Below are 25,101 nucleotides of genomic sequence, written 5' to 3'. Positions count from 1 at the left end.
TGTTGCCACTGTAGGCAGTAGCTCAGTTAACTAATCTAGTATCATTGTCTGGACCACATCCAGAGCAAATACTTACGTAATCTTCCCCATTTTTAACAGCCTCACACACATGCCCTCCGGAACGGAATCAACGGCGTGAATTAGGGTCGACGCGACTCTCCAGTCCTACGTGTACAGGACAGTGGAGGCTAATCTTGGTCCAACTGTTGTTTGACTTTGCGTAATCCAATACGGGCTGCTGCTCGGCGCACGAGAAATCGAAGCAGGGTTTCTCACTGACTGGTGGCCCCCAGTTCCGTAGCAGAGTTTCTTGGGCCCATCGTGTCAGAGAGAAGCTTGCAATGTCGTAGATGTTGGGCTCTCGCCGTCGCCGTCGCCGTCGCCGTCGGCCGTCTCTGCGCTCCAGCTCCACCCCAAATTGATGCCTCTGCGTCCGCCAAACTTTACCAAACCCAACAACAACGACCAATCCAATCCACATCTCCACCCCCACCGGCCACCACCACCGCCACCTTCGCGCACGCGGCCACCTCCCCGATGCGCGCCGCCGAGCCCGCCGCGCTGCCCCAGCCGCAGTCCGATCCGAGGCAGCCATGATCCCGTTGCGCCCGCACGCGGCGACGACCGTCACCGCCAACTGCACGGACAGCCCGCTCGACTGCCTCCGGCTCTGCCCCGGCGGCGTCGAGGACTGCTCCGAGTACGCGCTGCCCCCGCCGCCCCCGATCCCGGCGATCCCGCGCGCGCCGGACGCCGGCCGCCACGCTCCCGTGCGCCTCCTCCTCGTCGTCTCCCTGCTCTCCGCCTTCCTCTTCATCTCGCTCGCGCTCTCCACGCTCCTCCTCTACCGCCGCCGCCGCCTCATCCTGCGCCGGCGCCGGCGCCTCGCCGCGGCCGCCGCCGAAGGGGCCGACGACGGCGGCGGGTCCGGCGACGAGGAGGAGGGCGGGGGAGGGGGAGGGGGAGGGGGAGGGGGAGGGGTGGTGCACCACGTGTGGTACATCCGCACGGTGGGGCTCGACGAGGCCACCATCGCGTCCATAACAGCCGTGGAGTACCGCCGCAGGGTGGGCCGGGCCGGGGACTGCGCGGTGTGCCTCGGCGAGTTCAGCGACGGGGAGCTAGTCCGCCTCCTCCCGCGCTGCGCGCACCCGTTCCACGCACCCTGCATCGACACCTGGCTCCGCGCCCACGTCAACTGCCCGATCTGCCGCTCCCCCGTCGTCGTCGTTCCTTCCGATTTACCCGCCACGGCCGCGGAGGCTGCGGCGGATGGTGTCCAAGCGGAAGAGCACCAAGTGCATGACGAAATGTCGCTGTCGCAATCTGAACCGGAGACTTTGGGCTCGGAGGTCTCTGAGGCCTCTTCAGACACTCAAAGTGAGGACACATCTGCTTCAGGGGAGGAGAATGTAAGGGCGGCCGCCAAACCAATTCGGCGCTCGGCGTCCATGGACTCACCATTGTTCCTTGTAGCTGTTCCTGAAGTTCAGGATGGTGTCGTGCCGTCTAATTGCAAGTTACCAATTGCCCGAGAGATGAAGATCTTCAGGGTGAAAGAGAAGGAGGCAGCAGGCACTTCTTCGTCTTCTTGTCAGTCAGGTCGGTTTAAGATTGGCAGGTCCATGTCAAGCAGTGGCCAGGGGTTCTTCTTCGCACGGAATGGCCGCTCCAGTGGCACTGTGCTGCCACTGTGAGTCGGCAAGTTTTTTATCGTCAAGGGGATGCAGCCTCAGCAAAGCCGGGAGCTGGTAGTGTGTCAGTGTCTGTTGATAGAAAGTGTATACGAGAGTGCTGAAGTCGCTCTCGGAGAAAATCTCCTTTGAGATGCGAACTGAAGAGTTGTTGGTGATAAGGATTTTAAGAGTGATGTGGTCGTGTTAGCTTCAAAGTCCCAAGTTTCCTGTATGATAACTTCAAGCTTGGGCCTTGGGTTAAGTGAATTTGGGGAAGCTGATGTTTTTATGTAGCAATCACGTAAAAAGGAATGGACTATCACCTATATCAACTTCTATTTATCTCAAAAAGGAATGGAACAAAAATACTAAAGTAAGAATCTTAGCCTTGGAGACCAGTACTTCCTGGTGGCGGTGTATGATATTGTTAGATCTCTTCTTTGTATGGATAGCATTGAGCATGTATTGATTTCAAACTCAATTAGTAATTTTGCATGTGATTGTCTTATTTATCATGGGGATGTTTAGATCCAGTTAGCATAACTAGTGATGAAATATTTGTTGTGCTGACATATTGCAGATTTTGCATGTGAGGTTTTCCTGTTGGCAGGATAAGAAATGGACTGCAGATACAATACTATGGTGTTCTGCTGCTGATCAAGGTGTAAAGATTCACCAAATCAAGGTACCTGAATTGCTGATTCCTCAGTAATCTAACATGTTTTAAACATAAGTGATAATATTGCAAGACCTATATACTTAGATATTGTCGATGCCCTACATCTCTAAGGTTGTCCTTGGCCTTTGTTAGTGGCCAACTAGCTTGTCTTATGTGAGATGTTTGATTACAACATTGATTTAATTGCCTCTAAGATAGTACTACAGAAAGATGTTTCATGATGAAATGATAAATTAACAAAGCTTTAGCAACCACCTCCAGGCATCATGAACTTGATGCTTATTTTATTAAGAATACTAAAAAAAATTCTCCACTGGTGCCATATCTTTTTCACTACTCTATCTATTAGTAAAAAGTACTAACATAATTAACTATTAATCTTTTTTTATCCTCTTTAATGGTTCGAGATACTAGGGACAAACCTTATCTGTTTTGCAGGTCTTAATTGATTTCTGTAATAAGAAATTGAAATAATAACATGATTGTTCATTTCCATTTGCTGTGAATCACAATTCACAAGATGTTTTTGTCAGTTTGAGTCCATGCCATGTTTGGTTTCTATCTTCTACTCTTTCCTTGTCTTCTTTTAGTGCTAAATGTAAACTATCATAATGATTAGGATGTTCATGGCAAGGAGCACGATCGAAAATACATCTTCAGGAAACTTACGAGCTGCATGGTGAGGAAAACAACTCACAAATTCATTCTTAAAATAATTGAGCTTAGTAAGGTATTCTTTCTTTCTTTTTTCTGGGAATCAGTAGGAAAGCATGTTTCTCAGACTTCCAAGTATGAAAAGGTATGGGATCGCTACATTAAAGATTCTGTTCTACGCCTTTTCTCTTTAATCTATATTACACTAGAGAGCTATTTATATCTAAAAATATGCTCACCTCTCAAGGAATTAACTTAAGAGCCTGCAAAGTATATACTAAAATCACAGCATAAAGCTCACTTTACGCACCATAACGTTTGTAAATGCAAGTTGAGGAAACATGTCGAATTCAATCAAAATATGAAACACTGACTGTAGCTGTCACCTCATTTACCGATTGATGAAAGTATTTGTGCTTAATAATTTTGTAAGTTTGCTGCTGTGGGTACGTTATTCCTTTGCATAAACCTTGGAAAAGATCTCAATATGTATAATATTTGATTATAGCTTCTCCAACGCTTGGATTTCGCCCATGTACATCTAAAGAGGATTGAGAACTAGTGCTTGTCTCTTGGTCTTTGTGTCTCTGAATTTTGTAAACGCTTAAGTCGTTCTGGCAGGCTTAGAACTGCATAGTTTGTACTCATTGGCTGCAAGCTATCAGTCTGTGCTAGCTGAGGCCAGATATTTTCAGAATCTAAAAAATTGTAAATTTCTTTCTTGACAAACGCGCAAAGTATGTCATTTTTTGTTCTGGAGCTAGAGTGTAGAGGAAGTTGCATTGCATGAATAGATATTACACCAACCAACAATGTATCTATTTTCACTGGTCTAGTCCTATGATGCTGCTGTATCTTTGGTTCCTTTTGGCAACCACTGAAATTCCCTTATGCTTAGACTTTCTGCCCCCATTTCATCTCTTACTCCATTATTGTCTTCCTTTTTCCATTCCCCAGTTTTTTTCTTCAAGTGGAGTTATTTATGCATCTGTTAAGCAGTCCATTTTTTTGTCTATTTGCTTTTTGATAGGGGTAACCGCTGCTGATCTCCAGTTGTCCACAGGCTAGTTTGGTTGATGAGAACCAAGACAACAATACTGTACTTGTATAGTGTAGCATCCGTGCATTTTTTTGATAGTGTAGCATCCGTGCATTTTGGAATGACATGTTTGATGCTTTCTGCCCTTCTCACTCTTTGAGAGTTTTGGTTCGATGTGAACTAATTGCATTAGCCTACTGACTTTAGCTTTCCATCATACATCATGCAAGTATTTTTCGGATCACAACTTGACTATAATTTTCCTGTACCATGCTTTTGCTTTTGTCATGGTTCAAGCGCTCAACTTACAACATGAACTTTTTCTATTGCTATCCGTATGGAATCCTGAACAAGATGTTAAGTCATTGATAGGCCCTCAACATGTGTAGGTCCTTTAACTGTAGGTCTTGTATGTATGTGATCTATGCTCTATGCCATGTGTGCTGTTGAGATTGGTTTTCATATTGACTACTATATTAAGCTGTGGTTAGCCCACTTAACTAAGATCAATGTTGTCTTGGTACAACCTATTTTTGCTGATTTCAAGCCATTCTGCTCTACCTTTTTTTTCTTTGTCATATGCTGCATAGAGTAGCTGCCTTCTATAGAATCAATATATGCACCTAAGCATATTGTGCATCAATGTCATGGTCTAGTCCTGTGATCTTATCAATATATATGCACCTATTGTTCGTGGTACATTGATCTGGCATATTCATGATACTCACATGCCTGCACATACATGTATTTCACGCTTGATGTTCGAGATATACATCTATCTTTACCAGGCAGCTGACGTTTTGGTTAATTGGTTGATGCATCATGCATGGGACTCAGCTCTAACTTGTGCTGTTATTTTTACACAGGTGGCGCCCTTCTTTTACCGGATTACATTCCTTCCGACCAGGACATTTGAAGAGCAAAGGCGACATGCTGCATGGGAGCAAGATGCACATGTAGTTTGTCCTGTTATTCGAATCAATCAGATGCATGCCTCACAGGGATGAAATGCTCGTGCAGTTCTTTCACTTTTTGATCAATCATGCTTATACAGAAATGGTAAAAGGTCGATCAGGTAAGGGTTCCCTGTTTTAGAACCGTTTCTTGGGTCAATGAGAGGACGCACACAAGTTATTTGCTCTTTTTCTTTCTTTCTTGTTTCCCTTTTTCAGTCTTGATATCCATACACTAAACCATACTCCATACTTGTTCTTGCGATGAAAGTGATCTGATTTACGGTACACACTACTCTTTGATTCTATGATCCATGTGCACAGGATGTCAGGAGCTGGGAATCTTTTGGTGTTTTGGCAGGGCGGTGGTGCTTCACAAGGGGAACAGAATCCCACCAGGAGGCGTGAAACAGCACCTGTCGGTTATGTCAGATCCTGTGTTGAACATCAGAACATGGTAGCACCCACAAGGGAATGTTATGTGCCATCTCCACCACGCCGTGGATTTGGAACCGTTCTCTGGCACTCTCGGAATTCAGGGACCTTTCATGCCGGACATTATCAATGAACAAAGATAAAGATATGCATTCAACTAATTGACAGACTAGCTAACCCGATAAGTACATTATTCGTTTGCACAAAGGGAATCACTTCAGTTGCTACAAGAATACAAGATCTAAAAAAAAGTTGCGTGCATGGATTCATGATTGATGCTGTTCTAAGCTGCAGCCTTGCTCTTGGTAGATATTCTCGACGATCTGATGAGTTGCCGCTGCAATCTGATCCACAGAGGTAAGCTGGCAGTCATCCTCTACCTGCATTCACGAGACGAACATCATGTGATGATCCACAACTCTGATCTGCAACATGATTAAAGTAAGAGATCTCTTAAAGTAAACAGACGCGAGAATTCGTAGCAGCTGGAGACAAGGCAAGATCCAAAAAGGCACGGAAACATAGGCGCCAACTTGCCTCCCAGACTTCCGAGTGTGGTATTGCGAACCAGGTATGAGTGCTATACACCTTGACCTTGGAGTGAGAGCGGTGTGTGTCCGCAGGGTAGCGTACGAGGAGATTGAGGAAGAAGAAGGTCCGATTACCTTGAGGCTGAACGAGTAGAGCACCATCTGGCCGGCGCTGCTCATGTTGAGGTGGAGCACGGTGAGGCGGTGGCCCTGCAGCCCCACCACGAGCCGCAGGAGCTGCCTCGGCCGCAGCCGAGACAGCACCCGCAGGTTGGCGTGGCTCTCCACCATGGTCGCCTCCACGTCGGCCACCGCCGACGGCTTCGACCCGGACGCGTCCTCGGCCTCGGCGGCGCCGTCGCGGTGGGTAGTGGCGTCGTCGGCGGGAGCGGGAGCGTGCTCCGGCGCCGCGGCGGCTCGCATCGAGTACTGCGGGAAGGTGAAGAAGCCCGCGAACGGTGCCGCGTCGTCGCCGCCGCCGCCGCCGGTGCCAGGGCGCTGCGCGGAACGCGGCCTCCGCGCCTCCAGGGACTGGAGCAGCTGCTCCAGCTCCTTGACGAAGTTGATCGCGCCGCCGACGATGGACGCCTGGTCGCCCTGCACACACGGCGGCGCGACGCGCGCGCACTGAGTTGGCATCGTACGTGCCAGATCGATCGATTCCTAGGAGGACGCGCATGTGATGTGGTCGAGGAACACCGGTGGGTTTACCCGTTGCGCGTAGGCGGGCGGCATGAGGGAGCGGAGCACGGCAAGGTACTCGTTCATCTGCTTGCGGCGGTTGCGCTCGACGGCAATGTGGGTCATCCGCTGGCTCTCCGCCTCCTCCTTGTTCTTCACCGCCCTCGTCCTCCGTCGCTTCCTCCTTGCCAAGGGCGCCGGCGCCACCGCCGTGGCCTCCGCCTGACCGACGACGCTTGCCCCGGACTCCACCGGCGGCACGGTGGCGGCCGCGATGTCACCGGCCGGCTCCTGGAACTCACGCAGCAGCAGCATCGACGACGAGCACGCCGCCGCGTCGTCCCAGCTGCCAACACCAGCGCCACCCGACTCCACCGGCCCCTCCGCTCCCCAAAACAGGCCATTCCAAGGCCCTCCTGCCATGGCGCCACACCCGAAGCGACGACTGCTGCCTTGCTGCTGGGACTGGGACAGCACCACGGCCTCCAATGCCATGCCTCCGTAGGTTCTCACCTCCCAAGGAGCCGCACCATGCAGCAGGGCCGGGCACACAAGAATCCGAGGAAAGCTAGGCCCCTCCCATGGGGATCGCCGGCCGGGGAGTTGAGTGGAGCTGGCTGAGCGGGCAGCAGCTGCAGCGCGGTGGTTGCGGTTGGTTCTCTTGTAGCAACACAACACAACACAACAGGTCGGAGCTGGAACGGAGGGGGAGCTACGGGGCTGGAGGACACGTGAACGCCGCTGCCTGCGCGTTCGGGAATCGGGAATGGCAACGAGAGAGAGAGGAGGGCCGGGGGGGGCATATAAGATTGGCTGATGGGAGGGTTTGGAAGGGAGCGGGTCTTGGTGTGATTAGGCCATAATTCGGTCGCGTGGCAGCGGGGGGCTGCGGCGCGGCGCGGCGCCATGCCAAAAGGTGGCGTCCGGCATGGGGAAAGGGGGAACGGATGGCGATGGAGACACGGACTATTCAGGTACTGTTTAGTTTGCACTCCGTAAACGCAAAAACACAAAATTTTGCAAAAAAAAATCTTGCTAATTTGAAGTACTAAATGAAGTCTATTTACAAAACTTTTTGTATGGATGGGCTGTAAATCGCGAGACGAATCTAATGAACCTACTTAATCCATGATTTGCAACAGTGATGCTACAGTAACCATCCGCTAATTATTAATTAATCATGGATTAATTAGCATCATTAGATTCGTCTCGCGATTTACAACCCATCTGTGCAAAAAAAATTTATAAATAGACTTCATTTAGTACTTCAAATTGATAAGATTTTTTTGAATTTTTTTTTGCAAAAAGAACTAAATACGGCCTCAGCTTCTTCGGCTGGGGAAAGCAGCTGAGCCAAGCTGCGGTGAAATGGAGAGAGGCCGGGCTCGGAATGGGAGGAATAAAGTAGCTGATGCGTGGGGATGGGGGGATAGACGAAGAGCGAGCCCTTGAGCTGTACAAACGTCGGTACACTTTTGCCCATCTGCTACGTTGACAATTTCATGCGCCTGCTGTATTTGTTTCGCGTGAAGCCCCCCACACCGCTTTTCTAGCATGCACGCGGACTTCCGGTGCCATGCTCCGGCAGTGGTGAGGTGGGGAGGAGGCCGGGAGGGGGGCTGGTGGCGGAAGGGGCCGCAGGCTGCCCGAGTCGCCCCCTGGAGGAGACGACACAGGTGCGAGTTTTCTGGACTTCTGGCAACTGATTTTTCATCATCCTTAAATTAGTTCCGGAACTAAATGTTCAGCACTTTTGTTTCCGGTTAGAGCCACCAACTGAGACTAAATGATAATTTTTAGTCTCAGTTGGTAGTACCAACCGGAACTAAAGCTCCTCCACCGCTCTCTAGCTGTTGGATCCGTGGGATTAAAGTCTTCATTAGTCCCGGACCCAACATACAACTATACCGTCACCTGACTATCGGATGTGCAGCTGCTTTTGTTGGAGCTCCAGTCACTATCAATCGTGTGCACTGGATGAGATATTCATTAATTCCAACTCCGGAACATTATCCGACGTGTACACCCGCGCTAAACTAGCAGCTATTGAACATTGCAGTGTTCATACTTGGATGCTTTCGGTCTGTACATACTCAACTCTTGCACAGCCGGACCTTGCGGCATGTACAAAGCTGGGACCTTGAATTAATCTAAAACTAGCAAGGTGACCCGTGCTAATAGCGTGATTAGCTATTTTTTTATGCGAACATTTTTATGGTTTATTTTAAAATAAATGGATGAAATAGTTTTTTAGTTCTAATATTAGAACAGAGCAAGGTACCATCTATGCATTTTATTCATCGTCATATTCTAAGACATATCTTTTTAGAATATAAATAATTCATAATAAAATGTTTATATGGAGACATATTTTTTAGTAGTTACTGACAACCGTATATATAAATATTTATACATTACTGATAGGAATGCAATTATTTTTAGATTGTTGGTTGGCATTGTATATTTTTTGTTTGCAAATTCTTTTTAACATGGTAAATTATTCTTATATTTTTAGTACAAATATCTTGATGAGTGGTTCAATGTATACCACCAAAACTAATAATTAGAATTTAAGTTTGAGTTGTAATCAAAATATCAATGAGTTGCTGATGCATCCTCTATAGTTTGAAATATGTATTTTGTTTTTATTTTTTCTTTCCATCGTAGCTGTTCATGAATTCTGAACCGTGTTTTTTTATGGCCGTCCCAACGCTTTTCTTCATGGTCATCCTCACACTCTCTAAATTACGCATTATCTAATAAACTATTATTAATTTGAAATGCATTGCAACTCATGATGTTCACACCATACCGCTGATGCCCTCTTCTTCGTTATCGTAGTAGTTGCTTGTTGCGCTGTGATGCCCATACTGCCATTATCTTCATTTATTTTTTTTCAATAAATTCAGTTAAGAATTCAACCATGTAAACCTATGACAGCGTGATGATGATGATGAACACCTTCTGATATCTGCTCCATAGATTCTCAGTAAAGTGTTGAATTCACAAAGCTAGCGGACACATATCATGGTGGGCAGTGTGATGGCTGACCACATATTCGCGCAAGAGCTCGCCATCGTGCTCTTACACAGATCAGCCCTATGAGTGCTTCGTTGTAAGTGACATGTATAGTCGTCTGAAATAGTTTTTTTCCTACTCAATTTCCACTGCTGATCCAATCCCATGTGGCTGTCAGTCGTCAGACCCAAGTTACTCCACTTCATGTATCAGTATCATCACCGACATCATCATCGATCAGAATTCTTGAAGCCAATGCCCATAGAGAATCTGATCTTAGCCTTTTTCTCTTAATTTATGTCAAGTAGACATTCTTAAACCTTTTGTTTGCGGCGGCACGTATCTTTTCAATCCTAATAAAAATCTATATACCTATTTCTAAGGCATGTAACATTTCCACTAAATTTTTTTGCTTGTTCCGTCTTGTGTTATTGACAGGTGGGCCTTAGTCCATCCCGTATGCGAGTCGGACCAGCCCTCCGTCCATGACTCGATCATGTAAATCCCTACCAATTAACACACAGAAATCTATACGTATCCGATACTTATACCAATTTTATCCATAGCAACGCACGTGCATATTTGTCTTTTAGTATTTATGTCTCCTTTAATTGATACTTAGATTAGATTGACACTTTTTTGTCATACTGGGTACGAACCAAATTGCCCTTACAATAATATTTGATCTATATACAAATTTTTTTGCTATTTGTTAACCATATATTTGATATACTCTTTGAATTATTTTTTATCAACCTGGGTACGGCATTCGATTTTGTATCCAGGAGCAAAATAACACACACCAGCACTCTCCCTGATCGATCATGTGTAGTGTTTTCTGAAACCTAGTTTCAAGGCCTCAGATGCAAGTATCGTCACTTGAAAACATGTGTTACATGGGGCTCTACCCTGTTGCTTTCTTTTTTGCCTTAAACCGAGAACTGAATTGTTTTTTATAGAAGGAATCTACAGTTTCCTTTACATGTTTCTTTTTTTCCATCTATAGAGTCCAGATCGATACAATTTAAATCCAAAAAGATCGATGGTGTAGAATTTTCTCTTTCTTCACCAATTGCTGTAGTGATTTATAGATCAATTTAGATTATGTTATTCCAAATTGAGTTATCTATTAATTGCATTTGGTATGTCTCTCTATTTAGCTATTTGCTTTCGTATTCACGTAGAAATCGACTATTAATTTCCTTAATTTCTAATTTACATATATTTATTAGTAGTAGTTGGTATGGACTCTTGGAGTTATTCTAGACCTTAGATCTTCATAAAATCCAACGGTACCAATTCTCCTATTTTTTTAGATTAATGTGGTAATTTTTAGATTTTTTTGATTAATGTGGTGTCTGATTTTAACACTATTAGCTTAATTTTCAACTGGTTCCATGGATCTATCTTGCTAGAGGTCATGGTGACCTTCTATATGTAGAGATTGTCCAGCGATCAATCTCAGCGTTGTCTTGCTTTGATCCCATATTTTGCTTCTTTCTAGCTTTTTATATTGCTTTGATCCCTCCTCTTCATAGGTTGCAATCAATCACGCTATTTTTTTTTCCCTTTTGGCCTAGTAGACATACAGATCCTCTTGAAAGCCACGTTAAGTAAAAAAAAAATCCATATGACTGAACTGCATTTCCTCTTATTGGTTACGGAATCGTATTTATTTTATTACATCTAAAATCCACTTTTTAATATCTAATATATATATATATATATATTAGTAATAGTTGGCATGGACTCTTTGAGTTATTCTATACCGTTAGATCTTCATAAAATCCAACGGTGTAAATCTTTCTCTTTTTTAGATTAACGTGAGAATTTTTAGACCCTCTCGATGAATGTGGTGGCTTCTTTTAACACTCTTATTAATATAATTTTAACACTCTCTTATTAATATAATAGATCTTCTCCGCATGGGCTAGGCTTCGGGCCAAGCTGAATTCACTGGGTTGCTCCTTGCCTTGGGCGGGGCCAGGTTCCCAACCCAGCCGGGGTATGTTTAGCTCACGTGCGTGATCAGTTTGTGAACCAGTTGATGGAACAAAACCTCGAGGTATTTGCCTCCTCGATCGGTAAGCCGGCCGGGAAAATTTCGCCACAAAGCGAACGCTACTGACATGGCATCCCACCGATATGAGCGCCGCCACGAGAGCGCACCCGTGGCGGGCTCGGAGCGCACGAGGCATCGCGAAGTGCCTGCCGCTCTAGCTGGTGGGCAGAGGAGACCAGCCTTCGTCGTCTACCTCGCCTCGTCTGCCATGGTCCATGGAGACTGAATCTGTTGTTGATGATGAAAATTGGTACGGCTGTGTGTGCAGGACCGGTCAGACATATCCCTAAAATCGATCAGACCAGTTTTGTCAAGTTGCTCAAAATACAAATTAGACTTCACCATTGCGTAAATCTCCTCGAGACTATCAAAATGCATATATGGAACGTCCGATTTGAACTTCGGATGAGAGAGATATGGCTTCGGAAAGTTCTGCACCTCGGTCATACTGGTCAGACCGGTTCGTAGGGGCGGTCAGACCGGTTTTCCCTGTGAAATCCGAGTTAGAAGTTATAATTTGACACAAAATTAATTAGAATTTCAACTTCTAATGGGATAAGATCATCTCTCTTTATAAATATAAAGAGTCACGGCCGATTGAGGGATCCAACCCAATCGAATCTATCAAATCAATCTATTTTTTATCATCTTTACCTTTTCTCTTACCCTATCTTTTTCAAACTCAACATGCAGTTGTTCCTCCGTCTCCATGGCGTTTGAAGACGTCCTAGTTGGCCTGCCGAGTCTAAAGCAACCCTGCGTGCGCTTGTCCCGACGGGTCCCTCCTGAATGAGGGTTCGTCTGATCGTCGTCGTTCTGCACAGCGACCGGTCTGACCAATTCCTCTGACCGGTCTGACCGCTCCACACAGGAAGTACTGTAAGGAGTTTCTTCTCGCGTCGCGCGATCTAGCGCGTTTGTGTGTTGATAAAAAAAACGTCAACATCTTCATGGCGGTATCACTGTTCGCCCTACCACACACGGTGCTAGCTCCGCCCACTCCTATGGCTAACATGTGCATCGATCGTGATCGTATCTCACTTCTCTTCTCTCGAGAAGTGCTGCGCGCGCTCCTACCACGCTACAGCCAGACCCAGGTTTCGATGCCCATGCATGAATGCGTGCAGCTAGCGCAGGCGGCGGCAGCGTCGCTACGCCCCGGCGGGAGCCTACTGAGCATGAGCAGCGGTGCAGCGGGCGGCAGAGCAGCTCGCAGGGCGTGCAGGATAGAGGTCCTGTTTAACAGTTCCCACTCCATAAATCCGTAAACACAAAAAAAACATGAATATTTCGACAGATACATGGAGTATTAAATAAAATATATTTACAAACTTTTTATATGGATAGACTGTAAATCGCGAGACGAATCTAATGAGCCTACTTAATCTATAAATTGCAACAGTGATGCTATAGTACCATCCGCTAATTATGAATTAATCATGAATTAATTAGCATCATTAGATTCGTCTCGCGATTTACAATCCATCTGTGTAAAAAGTTTTGTAAATAGACTTTATTTAGTACTTCAAATTAGCCAGATTTCTTTAAAAAAAATTTCGTTTCAACAGGGCCAGAGACCGATGACGAGCGCCGAGCAGTCGGCAAATGTTTTTCTGAAGGCGCAGCTTTTCTGCTTCTACTGTAGTGTCTGTTGGGGGGTGTAGACTGTAGATATCTTTGCAGTTCTTTTTTGTTCATCGTTTTGGCCCGTGTTTAGTTACAAAATTCAAAATTCTAAAAAAAAATTCGGCACCTGCATGGAGACTTAAATCTAGATGAAATAAAAAATGCATTGCGACTGCTGTCTGTAAATGGCGAGACGAATCTAATGAACCTAATTAGGCTGTAATCAGACGCTAAAATTGCAACAGTAATGCTACAGTAAACAACCTCTAATGAAAGATTAATTAGGCTCATTTGATTCGTCTCGCGATTTACAGACGAGTTATGTAATTATTTTTGTGATTAGTCTATGTTTAGTACTTCAAATGTAGAAAGATGCTTTTTCAAAAAATTTACGGAGCGCAACTAAACACTCCTCATTCGCTGTGTGGTGTTGCTTGTGCTTGGGGGCGAACGCTGAGGCAGACCGAGAGAAGCGTGGAATCCCGAAGAGAATAATGATTCAGGGTCTTTTAAAAAAGAATCACATGGTTGAGGGCGTAGAATCCCAAAGAGGATCATGCATCATTCAGATGTGCTGTTTGGAAGAATGAGTTTCCGGCGATTCTCGCAGAAATTCCAATGGGATAAGTCAAGTTCCACGAGAATATCTAAAAAAAAATGATCTCGTACCAAGTATTTCAAACGGAGATTGAAATGGGCACGCAACTGAAATACACAAGCAACAGTATTTTTTTTTACACCAAACCAGTACCAGCCACTAGCCACCGGCCGCTGCCAGCAGAACAGAGCGAAGGATATATATGGCCAAAAAGAAACAGGCAGGCTTTCAGCCACGATGGTATATTAATGCTACTACTAAACCGATGAATTAAGGTAGGGTGTGGATCATCATAGCGCAATGATCACGCAGAACCATTGGTTTCAGATGCAGGCCGATAAGCAACGTCCTGTCGTGTCGGTAGGCAAGGGCTGTGTTTGGTAAAACGTCAAATCAAAATTATATAAAAAACAAATATTCACATAGAGTAATAAATTAAGTCTATTTATAAATTTTTTTTTCAGAAATGGGGCTAATTTTTCGAGACAAATCTAATGGCGGTAATTAATTGTTGATTTGCTTCAGTGATGCTACAGTAACTATTCTCTAATTACGCGATCAAATGCCTCAATAGATTGGTCTCGCGAATTCACCAGAGATCCTGCAGGTGGTTTTGTAATTAGACTTTACTTAGTACTCTAAATTAGTAGTCAAAGCAGCAAAAAGTTTTCGCCAAATTTTTTCCAGCCTAAACCAAACACGGCCCTTCAGAACGATCCAAATCAAGAACGTGCAGCTGTGTCTCATCTGAAGAAACAGTGAATGCTGCGTACTCCACTGCCTGCTAGATCTCTTTCCCGGCCACATGAAAGTTTGCATATTAAGGGCACGCATTAAACGTCCGCGCAGCCACTCGAGATCTGAGGCCTCGCCATCACGCGACCACAATTCAAAGTGCTTACTTAGCGGCCATCACATAATTTAGCGTTTATATAAAAAGTTAATTTTTAATGCTTAATTAAGTTTGGTCATTTTAAGAGAAAAGTCCAGTTTGAACTATCAGAAAATTTGATTTTCAACTTTCAACTACAAAACCGGATAACAAAGGCCATCCAACTATCGAAACTGAGTGAATTTGGCCCCTTAGATGGTTTCAAAGGTGGTTTTCCATTTTATGAGAATTATAAATATTCAATTTCAAATTAAAAAATTATAAATAATTCATTTTAAATCCAAAAATACAAAATGGGTATCAATTTTTTTCCTAAAAATATAACTTATCTATTGGCACAATACTTTTTAGTTAATTAGATCCAATTTTTTACTTTCATAATATTTAGTTGCTTGTAGTTATATCTATTATTTTTGAATAGTCAAGATTCAAATAGAGCAATAATAGATATGTTACAATTTTTTTAAAAAATTTGGTACCAGTTTCCAAATTTTCTAATTTAAAATAAAATAGTTTTGATTTTTAGATCTAATTACATTTTATTTGATTTTTTTAAATACAAAATTACTTGAAAATCACCTCGAGGACCAAATTTGTCTGGTTTCGACAATTGGATGTCCTATTTTATCTGATTTTATAGTTGAAGGTTAAAAATCGAATTTCTATGATAGTTTGAGGGTGTAATTTGGATTTTTTTTTTACTAATTGACATTGAGGAGTACAAGCTAGATAGCCCTTAATGGTTAAATGCTGGCTCTTATCTAAAGAAATAACATAAAGTGGTGACCGGAGCTTTCAGGCTTCGAACGGCTGAACAAACCCTTCTTATTTTGAGTTGTTGAGGGTAAGCAACAATCCTCCAAGTCCAAGGTCAGCCGTACAATCCAGACCCGTGGCAGGTCTCATACCGACATACACCAGCGTTAACAAGATTCCCCGAGAACAACCCACACGCCACTACCTCCGCCGCCGCAGTGCGCACACGGATCGGAGGCCGTCGGAGTGCGCTGCTGCCCCGCCCGCGGCCGCCGGTCTCAACAACATGGTTGGACGGTTCGACGGTCGACGCACGCCAATCGATGTAGGACGAGGAGCGTGTCAAACACACACAGATATATATATATCTTTAGGTAGATTTTTTCGTATTCATTTTTTATTATTTGAAATTCGTGCAAACAACCACAGCCTTTGGATCCATTTCAAACCCTAGCTTCCTCTCTCTTCTTTGACCTTCTCTCTCACCCCACGCCGCCGCCATCTGCTCCCGCATTGCGCTCGCCCGCACGCTGCACGCCTGCGCCGCCACCCCTCCCCGCCCCGCGCGCTGCGCGCCTGCGCCGCCGCCGCCTGCGCCGCCGCCGCCTGCGCTAGCTCTGCGCGCCTGCACTGCCGCTGCCCGCGCCCCGCGCCCGCTCCGCGCGCTGCGCCGCCGCCACCCACGCTGCGTGCCGCTCCTGCTCCTGCTGCGCCCACCTCGGCCGCCCGCCGCTGCGCCGCCACCACGCCGCCGCCGGAGAAGATGAAGAAAGATGTTGGGTTCAATATTTTTAAAATATTGATTCAATATTTTCGCAATACTGGTTCAACATTTTTCAATTGTTGAATCAATATTTTCGAAATGTTGGTTCAATAATTTCGAAATAGTTATTCAATATTTTTTTAATAAATGAATTTTTGTGGACTTTATAGATAATTTGCGATGGGTAGAGGCCCCGAAGGGCGACCAGGCGCGCGTACGCCGCGTTGGTTCTCGGTTCCGGCCGCTTTTCATCAGCCGGCGGCGCAGGCAGTACCCTGCCACACCAGCCAAACACGTACTACGCCGTGGCCGCCGTCCTGTCCCGCTCATCTTTTTGCCCGCAGCCCGCAGGACTGCACAGGATATCGGGACCCTGACCCTGTGCGCGAGCCCGCGCAAGGTGTGGCCTGCTGGTTTACCGTTTACCCAGGCACAGGAAGAGGAACGTACCTGCCTCTCGCGGCCATGCGCTGTCCTGTCAAGAGCCAGTAGTAGGACGTGTGTGTGTCATGCGCGCATCGGAATCTTCCTCTCTTTCTTCCCGGGAAAACTCTGGCAATTCTCCGGGTAAAAATGCTCTCAGTACTAGACTTTGTCGCAGTGTAATTAAGATGTCGGATGTTATCAAACTTTCTCCTGCCAAAATCTGCTTGAAATTTGAATAATGGAAGTTTGTTTGCGGCATAGTGGAAGAGGATTGGGAGACATGAGGAGAAAATATAGGAGACGGATGCGGGAGTCCGACGGGATGGGGTGAGTACACCACTTACCAGCGGGTGGAAAATAGGGGTGTTAATGGGCCATGGCCTTAGTGGATGCGGGAGTACGACGGGGATGGGATGAGTACACCATAGACCGGCGGGTGGAAGATAGGAGTGTTAATGGGCCATGACCCTAGTGGTATCTTCACAGTCCAACAAGACTCTTAAATTTTTTAGCTCAAAATTGTATAGGATTAGAGCCCGATCCTTTTAGGACCCGGTCCTTAGATTTTATAGTTTAAAATTATGGATTCTTTACCACCCCTAGTGGAAGATGGTCGGATCACAATGACAGCCCGGCCTTACCAAGCCAAGGAGGGAGAGGAAGAAGCCTCTGGTTGGTGGAGGTTAGCGGTGGACTGAGGGAGAGCTGAGAAGACAAACAAGATTGATCATAGGAAGAAGAACGCATAGACGTCGCCCAAATCTGATAAAGGGTGAAAACCATTGAGTGCAAGAACTGAAACTTCAGTTCTCCTCCTGAATATACAGCATGCACATACCCTTATATATGGCCTTATTTCAAGTTATGTGTTATTGGGAGGTACTAGTGCTACTAGGTCCGACCATTAACAGGATTATCTTCGACAGATGCTGTGTGTGGTCCGAAGCTAAAGTAGGCCAAGGTAGACACATGCATGTGTCATGTGATCCCTAGCTTTCTACAGTACCAATCTAGCAATAACATGCATAGTGCATGGTCCTATATTATGCAGCAAGAGGCACAGGGCGTACGATATAGATAATTATATTCCGGCCGGCAAGAAGCAAGCTACTCCGATCCTATACTAGATTTGGGCCCGGCTCGATCTGATCGATTCCCTTCCACTGTTTCATGGATAATAGACTCTTCCGACAACGATTCAGGCGGGATCACTGGATCAGGCAGAGATGGCCTCCACACTCCACAGGCTCTCGCTCCAGAGTAGAGAGTACAGATTGCAGAGACTGTAGCGTGCGCCACTGCACAGCACACTGCAGGCACGATTGCATGAGCAAGGTGGCACAGTACTAGTACTGCTTTGGTGGTGGTGGCAGTAGCTACCGTAGTATAAAAATGGTTATGGCGCAGCCCGGGGATGCAACGAAATACTAGCCATCTAAGGACAAAGCCAGTGCTGATTCGAACAGGACTGCACTGGTGGGCCCATTAAGACCGATTTGGTTTTCTATTCGATGCCTACCGTGCTTTGTTCGATCCATGAGACGCACGAGTAAAAAAGAAGGAAATTATCATATGTTCTCTCATGTTCTTCCTCCTTTCTTTCCATCCCTCAAACATCGAACAGAGAGTTTGGGATGCGAACAGAAGAATCTTTTCCCTCTGCTTAGTTGCTGCAACATTGAAATCGACCTCTACTCCTATTTCTCTCTCCTCACGGTTCGTTTTCGCACTATACTGGAGCTGCTCTAATGGTCCCTAAGAAAGGACACCAAGGACCAGGAAAAGATGATGTGGATGTGACGCCACCGTGTGGAAATATTTGGAAAGTTGATAATTTAATCTTGCCGCCTGCCCACACGCCAAACTAGTCAGTTTGTTTTGTTTCTGCATTGCAGCTAACAGTTTCCCAACTTGTAAATTAAAAGTGTTTTTTTAGTTTGTAGTACCATTTTGTCGTCACAAACTTTATGTATTAAAAAGAGATACGGCAAACATTTGGGTTTGCAGGAGGGACAAACTAGAGTCCGAGCATATGTGTGGTTCTGTGAGCTTCCTGTAACCTCTTTTTTTTTTGTTAAAAAAAACTTATGTCACCATGTTAGATATGATCTTTGCATGCATCAGTCGATCGTAGCTCAATTGGTTATGGTCTTTATGTTGGATGTGCCTATAGGGGTAGGATGTGTGCCTACGTTCATAAATATTAGCGTACATGCATGTGTATGAGTATTTGCATTTTTACTGTTTTTTCAAGAAAATGATCTTATCACAAGACAAATCAAAGATGGTCAATTGTACTTAATTTTGGTGGCGTGAATTCGGCAGGCAAAGCAGCAACCCTCTGTTCCGTTCCAAACGGAATGCTGAACCCAAGGAAAACGGTGTGTGGGCTTTGACGTCGACTCCACTTCTCACAGATTCTGGCCTGCGAATTTTGGGCCCATGAGCGCAATTCGGCCGAGTTTCGAGTTTTCTGGCCCACCTGCCCTTCTCCCGCTAGAAAGCAGCAGGCATTCATTCCCCTCTCTCGATCCTTCCCCTGCTACAGTTGAAAGAAGGCAACAGAGAGGCGACATTGGGGATGACGAGGAGGCGCGGAATCGACACCGGTGTACATATCCCCTCCTTTTAGCACTAGTCTAGTTAGGTTAGGGTTGTGTATCTCCGCATCGGGGAGGGCTTCGATGCGGATGCTATCTCCGTGCCTGTCTTCTGCGACGGTGGCGTCGGTTTCAACCTGGTCTCCATTGGTGACCTCCGGTGCTGTTCCGGCTGCGGATATGATGAGGTACGTTACTTGTACCCTATGCGCGGTTGGGGTGGAACCTGTTCTTCTCCCCTGGCTAGGGTTTTGGCCTTTCCGAGGCACCGGTGTTCCTTGCTGGTCCATTTGGTGTGCCGGATTTCTATCCCGGGTCGTCGATTTTTTCGATGCCGCCGGTTCACAGCTTGGCCAAAGAGTCCGGCGACGGCGGCCGATGTACCCCAGAGGACAAACATGATGCGGCTAAAAAATGCTGGAGGTCTCGTTGGGCTACTTGGTTGAGTTCATGTCCTGGTTCGTGTGCTTCTTCCCCGACTCCGGCGGATCCGGAAGTGGCGCATCGGCCGGGAGCTTCGACGGAGGATCTGAGGACCGCTGTGTCAAATTTGACTTTCTGTTGGGTCCTTTGTGTAACTTTACACTCCTGGAGTTTGTATGCTGTGGAGTTTGTTGTATTTTTTATCTTCTCCAGGGTGTTTTCTGTAAAAGCCAGGATGAACTAAATATATGGGATCCAGCCCCTTCTCAAAAAAAAAAAACCTGCCCTTCTCCAGCGAACTCAAAAAAAAAAGGTTGTTCTGTAGAATCCCTTAAAAAGGAAAAAAAGTTGCTCTGTAGAAACGGTCAAGTTCTTTTTTTTTTGTCCCTGCCTCCGTAAGCGGCAGACCGCGGCGATCAGCAGAGCCATATGCATGCGTCAGAAGAAGCAGCCCATCGAAACAGACATCGCCTGCCGATGGAAGCACATGCATCACCGGATCAGGAGCGCGTGGCCGGCCGTTGGCGATCGAGCCGAGCGGCCGCCGAGGCGGCGTGGGGACGGAGCAAGAGCAACCCCCGTGACGACTCTCTTTCCAGCTCCATACCGCCCGGGCAGGGCCGATGACGCGACCCCGGAAGCCGGGAAGAGATCCCCTGGGGGTGTTCTCGCCACAGCCGCCGCCGGCGCTACCGCTCTCGCGCGTACGTGGCCGGCTGCTTCTGCTTCGCTCCCTAGCTTGCCCCGCCGTCAACTGCCTCCAAGGTCCAAGCGTTATCGCTTCGAGCGGTCCGATCCATCAGGTCAGGCGGCGAGCTCAGCTTGACGAGGTCAGATCCGTCCCGTGAAGCCAGGTCAAAAATCAGATATACATATACACATATATACTACTCGGCTCCACAATATCCATGAATATCTGTTGCAGGATCAGTCACTTGTATTGCATAACGCATACATACTAGTACTACTACTACTTAAGAACACTTCCTGTACAGCTGCTAACGCAAGACAGGCCGGACTAATTCGATAAACAAAAAAAATGTCACATAGTGACGTCAGTTTGCTGCACACGCGGACGTGCTTGGCGCTTAATTACTCGGCGATTTTGACCCGACGAATGGACCCGATGCAATCAGCGCATGCGACGAAGCGTGTGCCATCACGCGAAAATGATCGGTCGCGATCGAGCGACACATGGTCCACATGCATGAGAACGGCACGCAGTTGAGAAATTCAGAAGCAAACAACAGGAACCTTCTTCTGTTCTGTTCAAGCACTGTTGCTCATCATGGCCGTTTGCATTGATAGAATATACAACTCGATGGCCACGTCTTATTCGCCTTCTAGATCGATTTTTCCCTTGTCAAACACTCCAAGAAGCTTCTTCTCTCGTCATAAACATGCATTGACTAGTACTGGTTATGATTAACCAGCACCCTTGAACCGCAATTCTAATTAGGATGTATATATAAACAAATCGAAGCATCCGGCGGGCGCAAACGCAACTGCAGGCAGCCGGTCGCCGGTCGCCGGTCAGTGAAGACGACCAGCCGCGCTCTAGTCAGTTCTCAGCTGCTGATGATCGAGTAGGTAGCTCCAGGAAACGGAACGGAAAGACAGACCAGGAAGAGGCCAAACAATAATCGAACAGGAGGAGCATGTGGCTAATCGCGTTCGCCTGAGGCGGAAAGAAGGAAGGCTTACCAAATTCTCCGCCTACCCTGCATAAAGTTCTCGTGCGTGCATCGACAGCGCGGGGTTTCGAACATTCCTCCGCCCGCCACTTTGCTTTGAAGCGACATCGTAATTTTGAGAAAACATAGGCGGGTCATTTGTTAATACTAGTATTTTTTTCATACATATATCCACGTTTAACATGATGACTATGTTGTTCTTGCTCCTTTTCGCGAGGGAATATAATAGGAGTATGAAGCTATATACGTATATGTCAGCATTCCTGGATTACAGAGTTCTCTTGCTAACATTTTGCCTTGTCGTTCGCAACCCGCCTACAAGTAAACTTCTCACATTGTCGCATTAAGATTTGCAAAGTTTTTGTTTTAGAAGTACATCCTAAAACGACATTTAACTTTAGTCATTTGTATCCGATGTGTCCGCTATTAGTACATCCTACCTCCTCCTGTAACAAATATAAGTCCATTAGAATATCTACATCTCCTCGAATATTTTCTTTGACTAGTGCTAAGATATTTTTTTTGAAAGAAGTATGAGGTTTAGGAACAGTTAATTAGTTTGTCCCAAACATCATGTATTTAAAAACAACATAGTATTTAAATTCCCTAAAAATAAAGTATTTTAGAATATTATTTTAATATAAAGTAAATTATTCTAAAGTATTTTTTAAAATAATCCAATAATGCTAATCTTGTAGTGTTTATCACTGTATATAAACTTCTAGAAATTGAAAACCAAAGGGATGAAAAAGGTTGATCATGGCAAACATTGATAGATTTATTTGTTGTGATGAGAGCAAGAATTGAATGTGCATATATTTTTTAGGTAATGAAAATTAAAAATATGGATATGGTAAGAAAAGTTATCATGGATGTGGAGTGGGTAATCATGGGGACGCACAGGTTATTTGCATTATTAGGTAATGATGTCCATGGGTTCACAACATAATTTAGTGCTGCTGTGGCTGGGAAGTGAGAACTGAGCGGCATGCCAATTGCCAAGGGTTCATTCGGTGGCGGGGGGCCGGGCGAAGACTCTCGGACTCTCCTCCAATAGTCCAATCCAACCTCCTGCGCTCGCCGAGCTGGAGTCCTGACAGCGACTTCTTGTTGCTGGAGCCAATACGAACCGGATCTCGATGGCTTCGCTCTGCTTTCTCACAAGCTCCCGCTCTTCCTCCTCACGTATAAAACGCTCACGCTCTCACCTGGTTGCCGTCTCCTCCATATTGATCTCCGAACACTCCCCGACTCCCACAGCCGCCCCACCGTCGGGCGTCGTCGCTCCATTATTCCCAGTTACCACTCAACACGTACTAGTATCGATGGGAACGATGATGCTTCCGCCTAGCAATGGCCGCTTCCATCGCCTCTTCTTCCTTCTCGCGCTCGCCGTCGCTGATCTCACGGTGGTGCGGGGGCAGTCGACGCCGAACGGCGACATGCGCTACGCCACCAACTTCAGCCCGTCCATGGCCATCGTCATCGTCGTGCTCATCGTGGCCTTCTTCTTCCTCGGCTTCTTCTCCATCTACGTCCGCCACTGCTACGGCGACGGCCCGAGCGGCTCCTCCTCCGCGGGCCCGGCTCCCAACGGCGGCGCCGCGCGCTCGCGGCGCCAGCGCGGGCTCGACGCGGCGGTGCTCGAGACCTTCCCCACCATGGCGTACGCCGACGTGAAGGCGCACAAGGCCGGCAAGGGCGCGCTCGAGTGCGCGGTGTGCCTCAGCGAGTTCGACGACGACGAGACGCTGCGGCTGCTGCCCAAGTGCTCCCACGTCTTCCACCCGGACTGCATCGACACCTGGCTCGCCTCGCACGTCACCTGCCCCGTCTGCCGCGCCAACCTCGTCCCGGACCCCAACGCCACCGCCGGCGACGAGCCCGCGGAGCTGCCGGCTCCTGGTCCAGAGCAGGAGTTGCCGTCGCCCACGTCCGCGCCGGCGGTGGTCATTGACGTGGAGGAGACGGAGGAGCAGAGGATCATCAGGGAAGAGGCCGACGAGCTGATGCGCATCGGCAGCGTCAAGCGCGCGCTGCGCTTCAAGTCCGGCCGCGCGCCCGCGCCGTTCCCGCGCTCGCACTCGACGGGGCACTCGCTCGCGGCGGCGGCGCCCGGCACCGCCGCCGCCGCCACCGACAGGTTCACGCTGCGGCTGCCCGACCACATGCTCCGGGACCTCGCCGCGGCGGGGAAGCTGCAGCGCACCAGGAGCCTCGTCGCGTTCCGCGCCAGCCGCGGGGGCAGCACGCGCCGCGGCGCCGGCGTCAGGCCCGGCGAAGGCAGCAGCCGCGGCGGCGCGAGGAGCATCCGGCTGGGCCAGTCCGGGCGGTGGCCGTCGTTCCTGGCTCGGACGTTCTCCACGTGGGGGTCGCGGTCGACGCGGAGGGGCGCCGAGGCCGACGGGTCCAGCAGGGGCGGCAGGGCGGCCGGCGCCGCCGCCGGCGCAGGCGCAGGCGCGAAGTCAGTGGAATGCGACGACCAGGCGTGCGCGGCTGGGCAACGTGTTTGACGCGGCTTCCTCTGTCGTGGTCAATCGGTGGCTGCTAGGAAACTCTCCGTGCTTTCGTCGCCGTCGTGGTGGTAGACACAATTTTTTGGCACTTGAATTTTGGACGGAAACAGCTTGGTCGCTCCTTCTAGACGCGTGTTGTATTCATTTTTTTTGTACACAAAAATCTTGTACAGAAAATGGTAGTACTTAAAATATCATGGAGCGGAGAAAAACCCTCCTGTCCTGTACAAATGAAATGAATTCATCTTATTTCAAATTTATCCATACTTCCTCTAGAATTCATGTATATAATTAATTGGTCCACTTGACAAAAAGGAACATGGGAATCATGTGACAGAGACAAAGAGGCGCCAAATGTTTCTCGCCAAGCATGTGCATGGTCTCAAACCAACTACGCATGCTTCTCCAGAAAGTTCCTTCGAACAGCGTCCGGTCGGTGCACGGCTGCCTAATGTCAGCACCACCATGCTCAACAGAAACCGCTGGTTGACGAGAAAATCTGAAAAAAATGAATGCACTCTAGAAACGAGATGCATAGATGCGTCAGACCGTGCATCATCAGGCACGATCAACGGTGGTACTCATGATAATTGAAATAACTCTCTCTCGAACTCTCCCGTCCGGCTACTGTTGGAGAGGGGTTTGAGCGAGCGATTCATGCGGAGCCGGCGGTCTTCCTCACCTCCAATGGCCCCCTTCCTCACCTCCGATGGCCCCCTGGGCTTGGCGAGGTGCTGAGGACCACTGTGCTTTTGCCGGTTGGGGGCGGTGGTCCCAGTTGGCCTAGGGTTAGAGTTTGTTTCCCGGCGGCGGCGTCGAGGCGGCGGCGTGTTCGTGGAATAAGGTCCTCCCCGGTTCGTCCTCGCCCTGTTGGTGCTCTACTCCGGCGCCGACGGCGAGCTTGTGGAGGAGGATGGATCGAGCTCGAGCGTCCCGAGGCGGCGGCCGTCGTCATCATCGGCGAGCTTGGATCCATGGCCGAGGGTGCTCGGCGTGTGTCCCCGACCGATGGACGAACAGCGTTGGCTTCAGCTTGTCTCTGCTGGCGGGTGTCTTCTGCGGTTTGCCAAAGCCTGCATG

General features: G+C 47.6%; 3 protein-coding genes across 5 annotated transcripts; 2 read left to right on the top strand and 1 right to left on the bottom strand.

The window, feature by feature from the left end:
- Positions 1-388: 388 nt before the first annotated feature.
- Positions 389-5,289, top strand: LOC120681772 (E3 ubiquitin-protein ligase Os04g0590900-like). 3 transcript variants are annotated; one of them, XM_039963365.1, is made up of 3 exons: positions 389-2,049; positions 2,257-2,361; positions 2,975-5,289. In XM_039963365.1, the coding sequence occupies exon 1, from the start codon at positions 594-596 to the stop codon at positions 1,695-1,697; it is 1,104 nt and encodes a 367-aa protein (XP_039819299.1). In that variant the 5' UTR covers positions 389-593; the 3' UTR covers positions 1,698-2,049; positions 2,257-2,361; positions 2,975-5,289. The 3 variants fall into 3 exon arrangements, with proteins under 3 accessions (XP_039819299.1, XP_039819308.1, XP_039819293.1); XM_039963374.1 differs by having other exon boundaries at positions 389-2,361; positions 2,975-3,034; positions 4,915-5,289; XM_039963359.1 differs by having other exon boundaries at positions 389-2,361.
- A 293-nt stretch (positions 5,290-5,582) lies between these two features.
- LOC120681786 (transcription factor bHLH94-like) lies at positions 5,583-7,551 on the bottom strand. Its single transcript, XM_039963384.1, has 3 exons — positions 6,678-7,551; positions 6,102-6,563; positions 5,583-5,816 (listed from the first exon to the last, which is right to left on the bottom strand). Exons 1-3 carry the CDS (start codon positions 7,140-7,142, stop codon positions 5,703-5,705), a joined length of 1,041 nt encoding a protein of 346 aa, XP_039819318.1. The 5' UTR covers positions 7,143-7,551; the 3' UTR covers positions 5,583-5,702.
- A 15,026-nt stretch (positions 7,552-22,577) lies between these two features.
- On the top strand, positions 22,578-24,287 carry LOC120681763 (E3 ubiquitin-protein ligase ATL6-like). Its single transcript, XM_039963352.1, has one exon. It carries the CDS (start codon positions 22,645-22,647, stop codon positions 24,016-24,018), a length of 1,374 nt encoding a protein of 457 aa, XP_039819286.1. The 5' UTR covers positions 22,578-22,644; the 3' UTR covers positions 24,019-24,287.
- The last annotated feature ends 814 nt before the right edge of the window (positions 24,288-25,101 follow it).

Source organism: Panicum virgatum, chromosome 2K (genome assembly GCF_016808335.1).
Source record: "Panicum virgatum strain AP13 chromosome 2K, P.virgatum_v5, whole genome shotgun sequence".
In the NCBI taxonomy this organism is placed as follows: domain Eukaryota; kingdom Viridiplantae; phylum Streptophyta; class Magnoliopsida; order Poales; family Poaceae; genus Panicum; species Panicum virgatum.
Note: the sequence above shows the minus strand (reverse complement) of the source record. Positions and strands in the feature narration are given on the sequence as shown.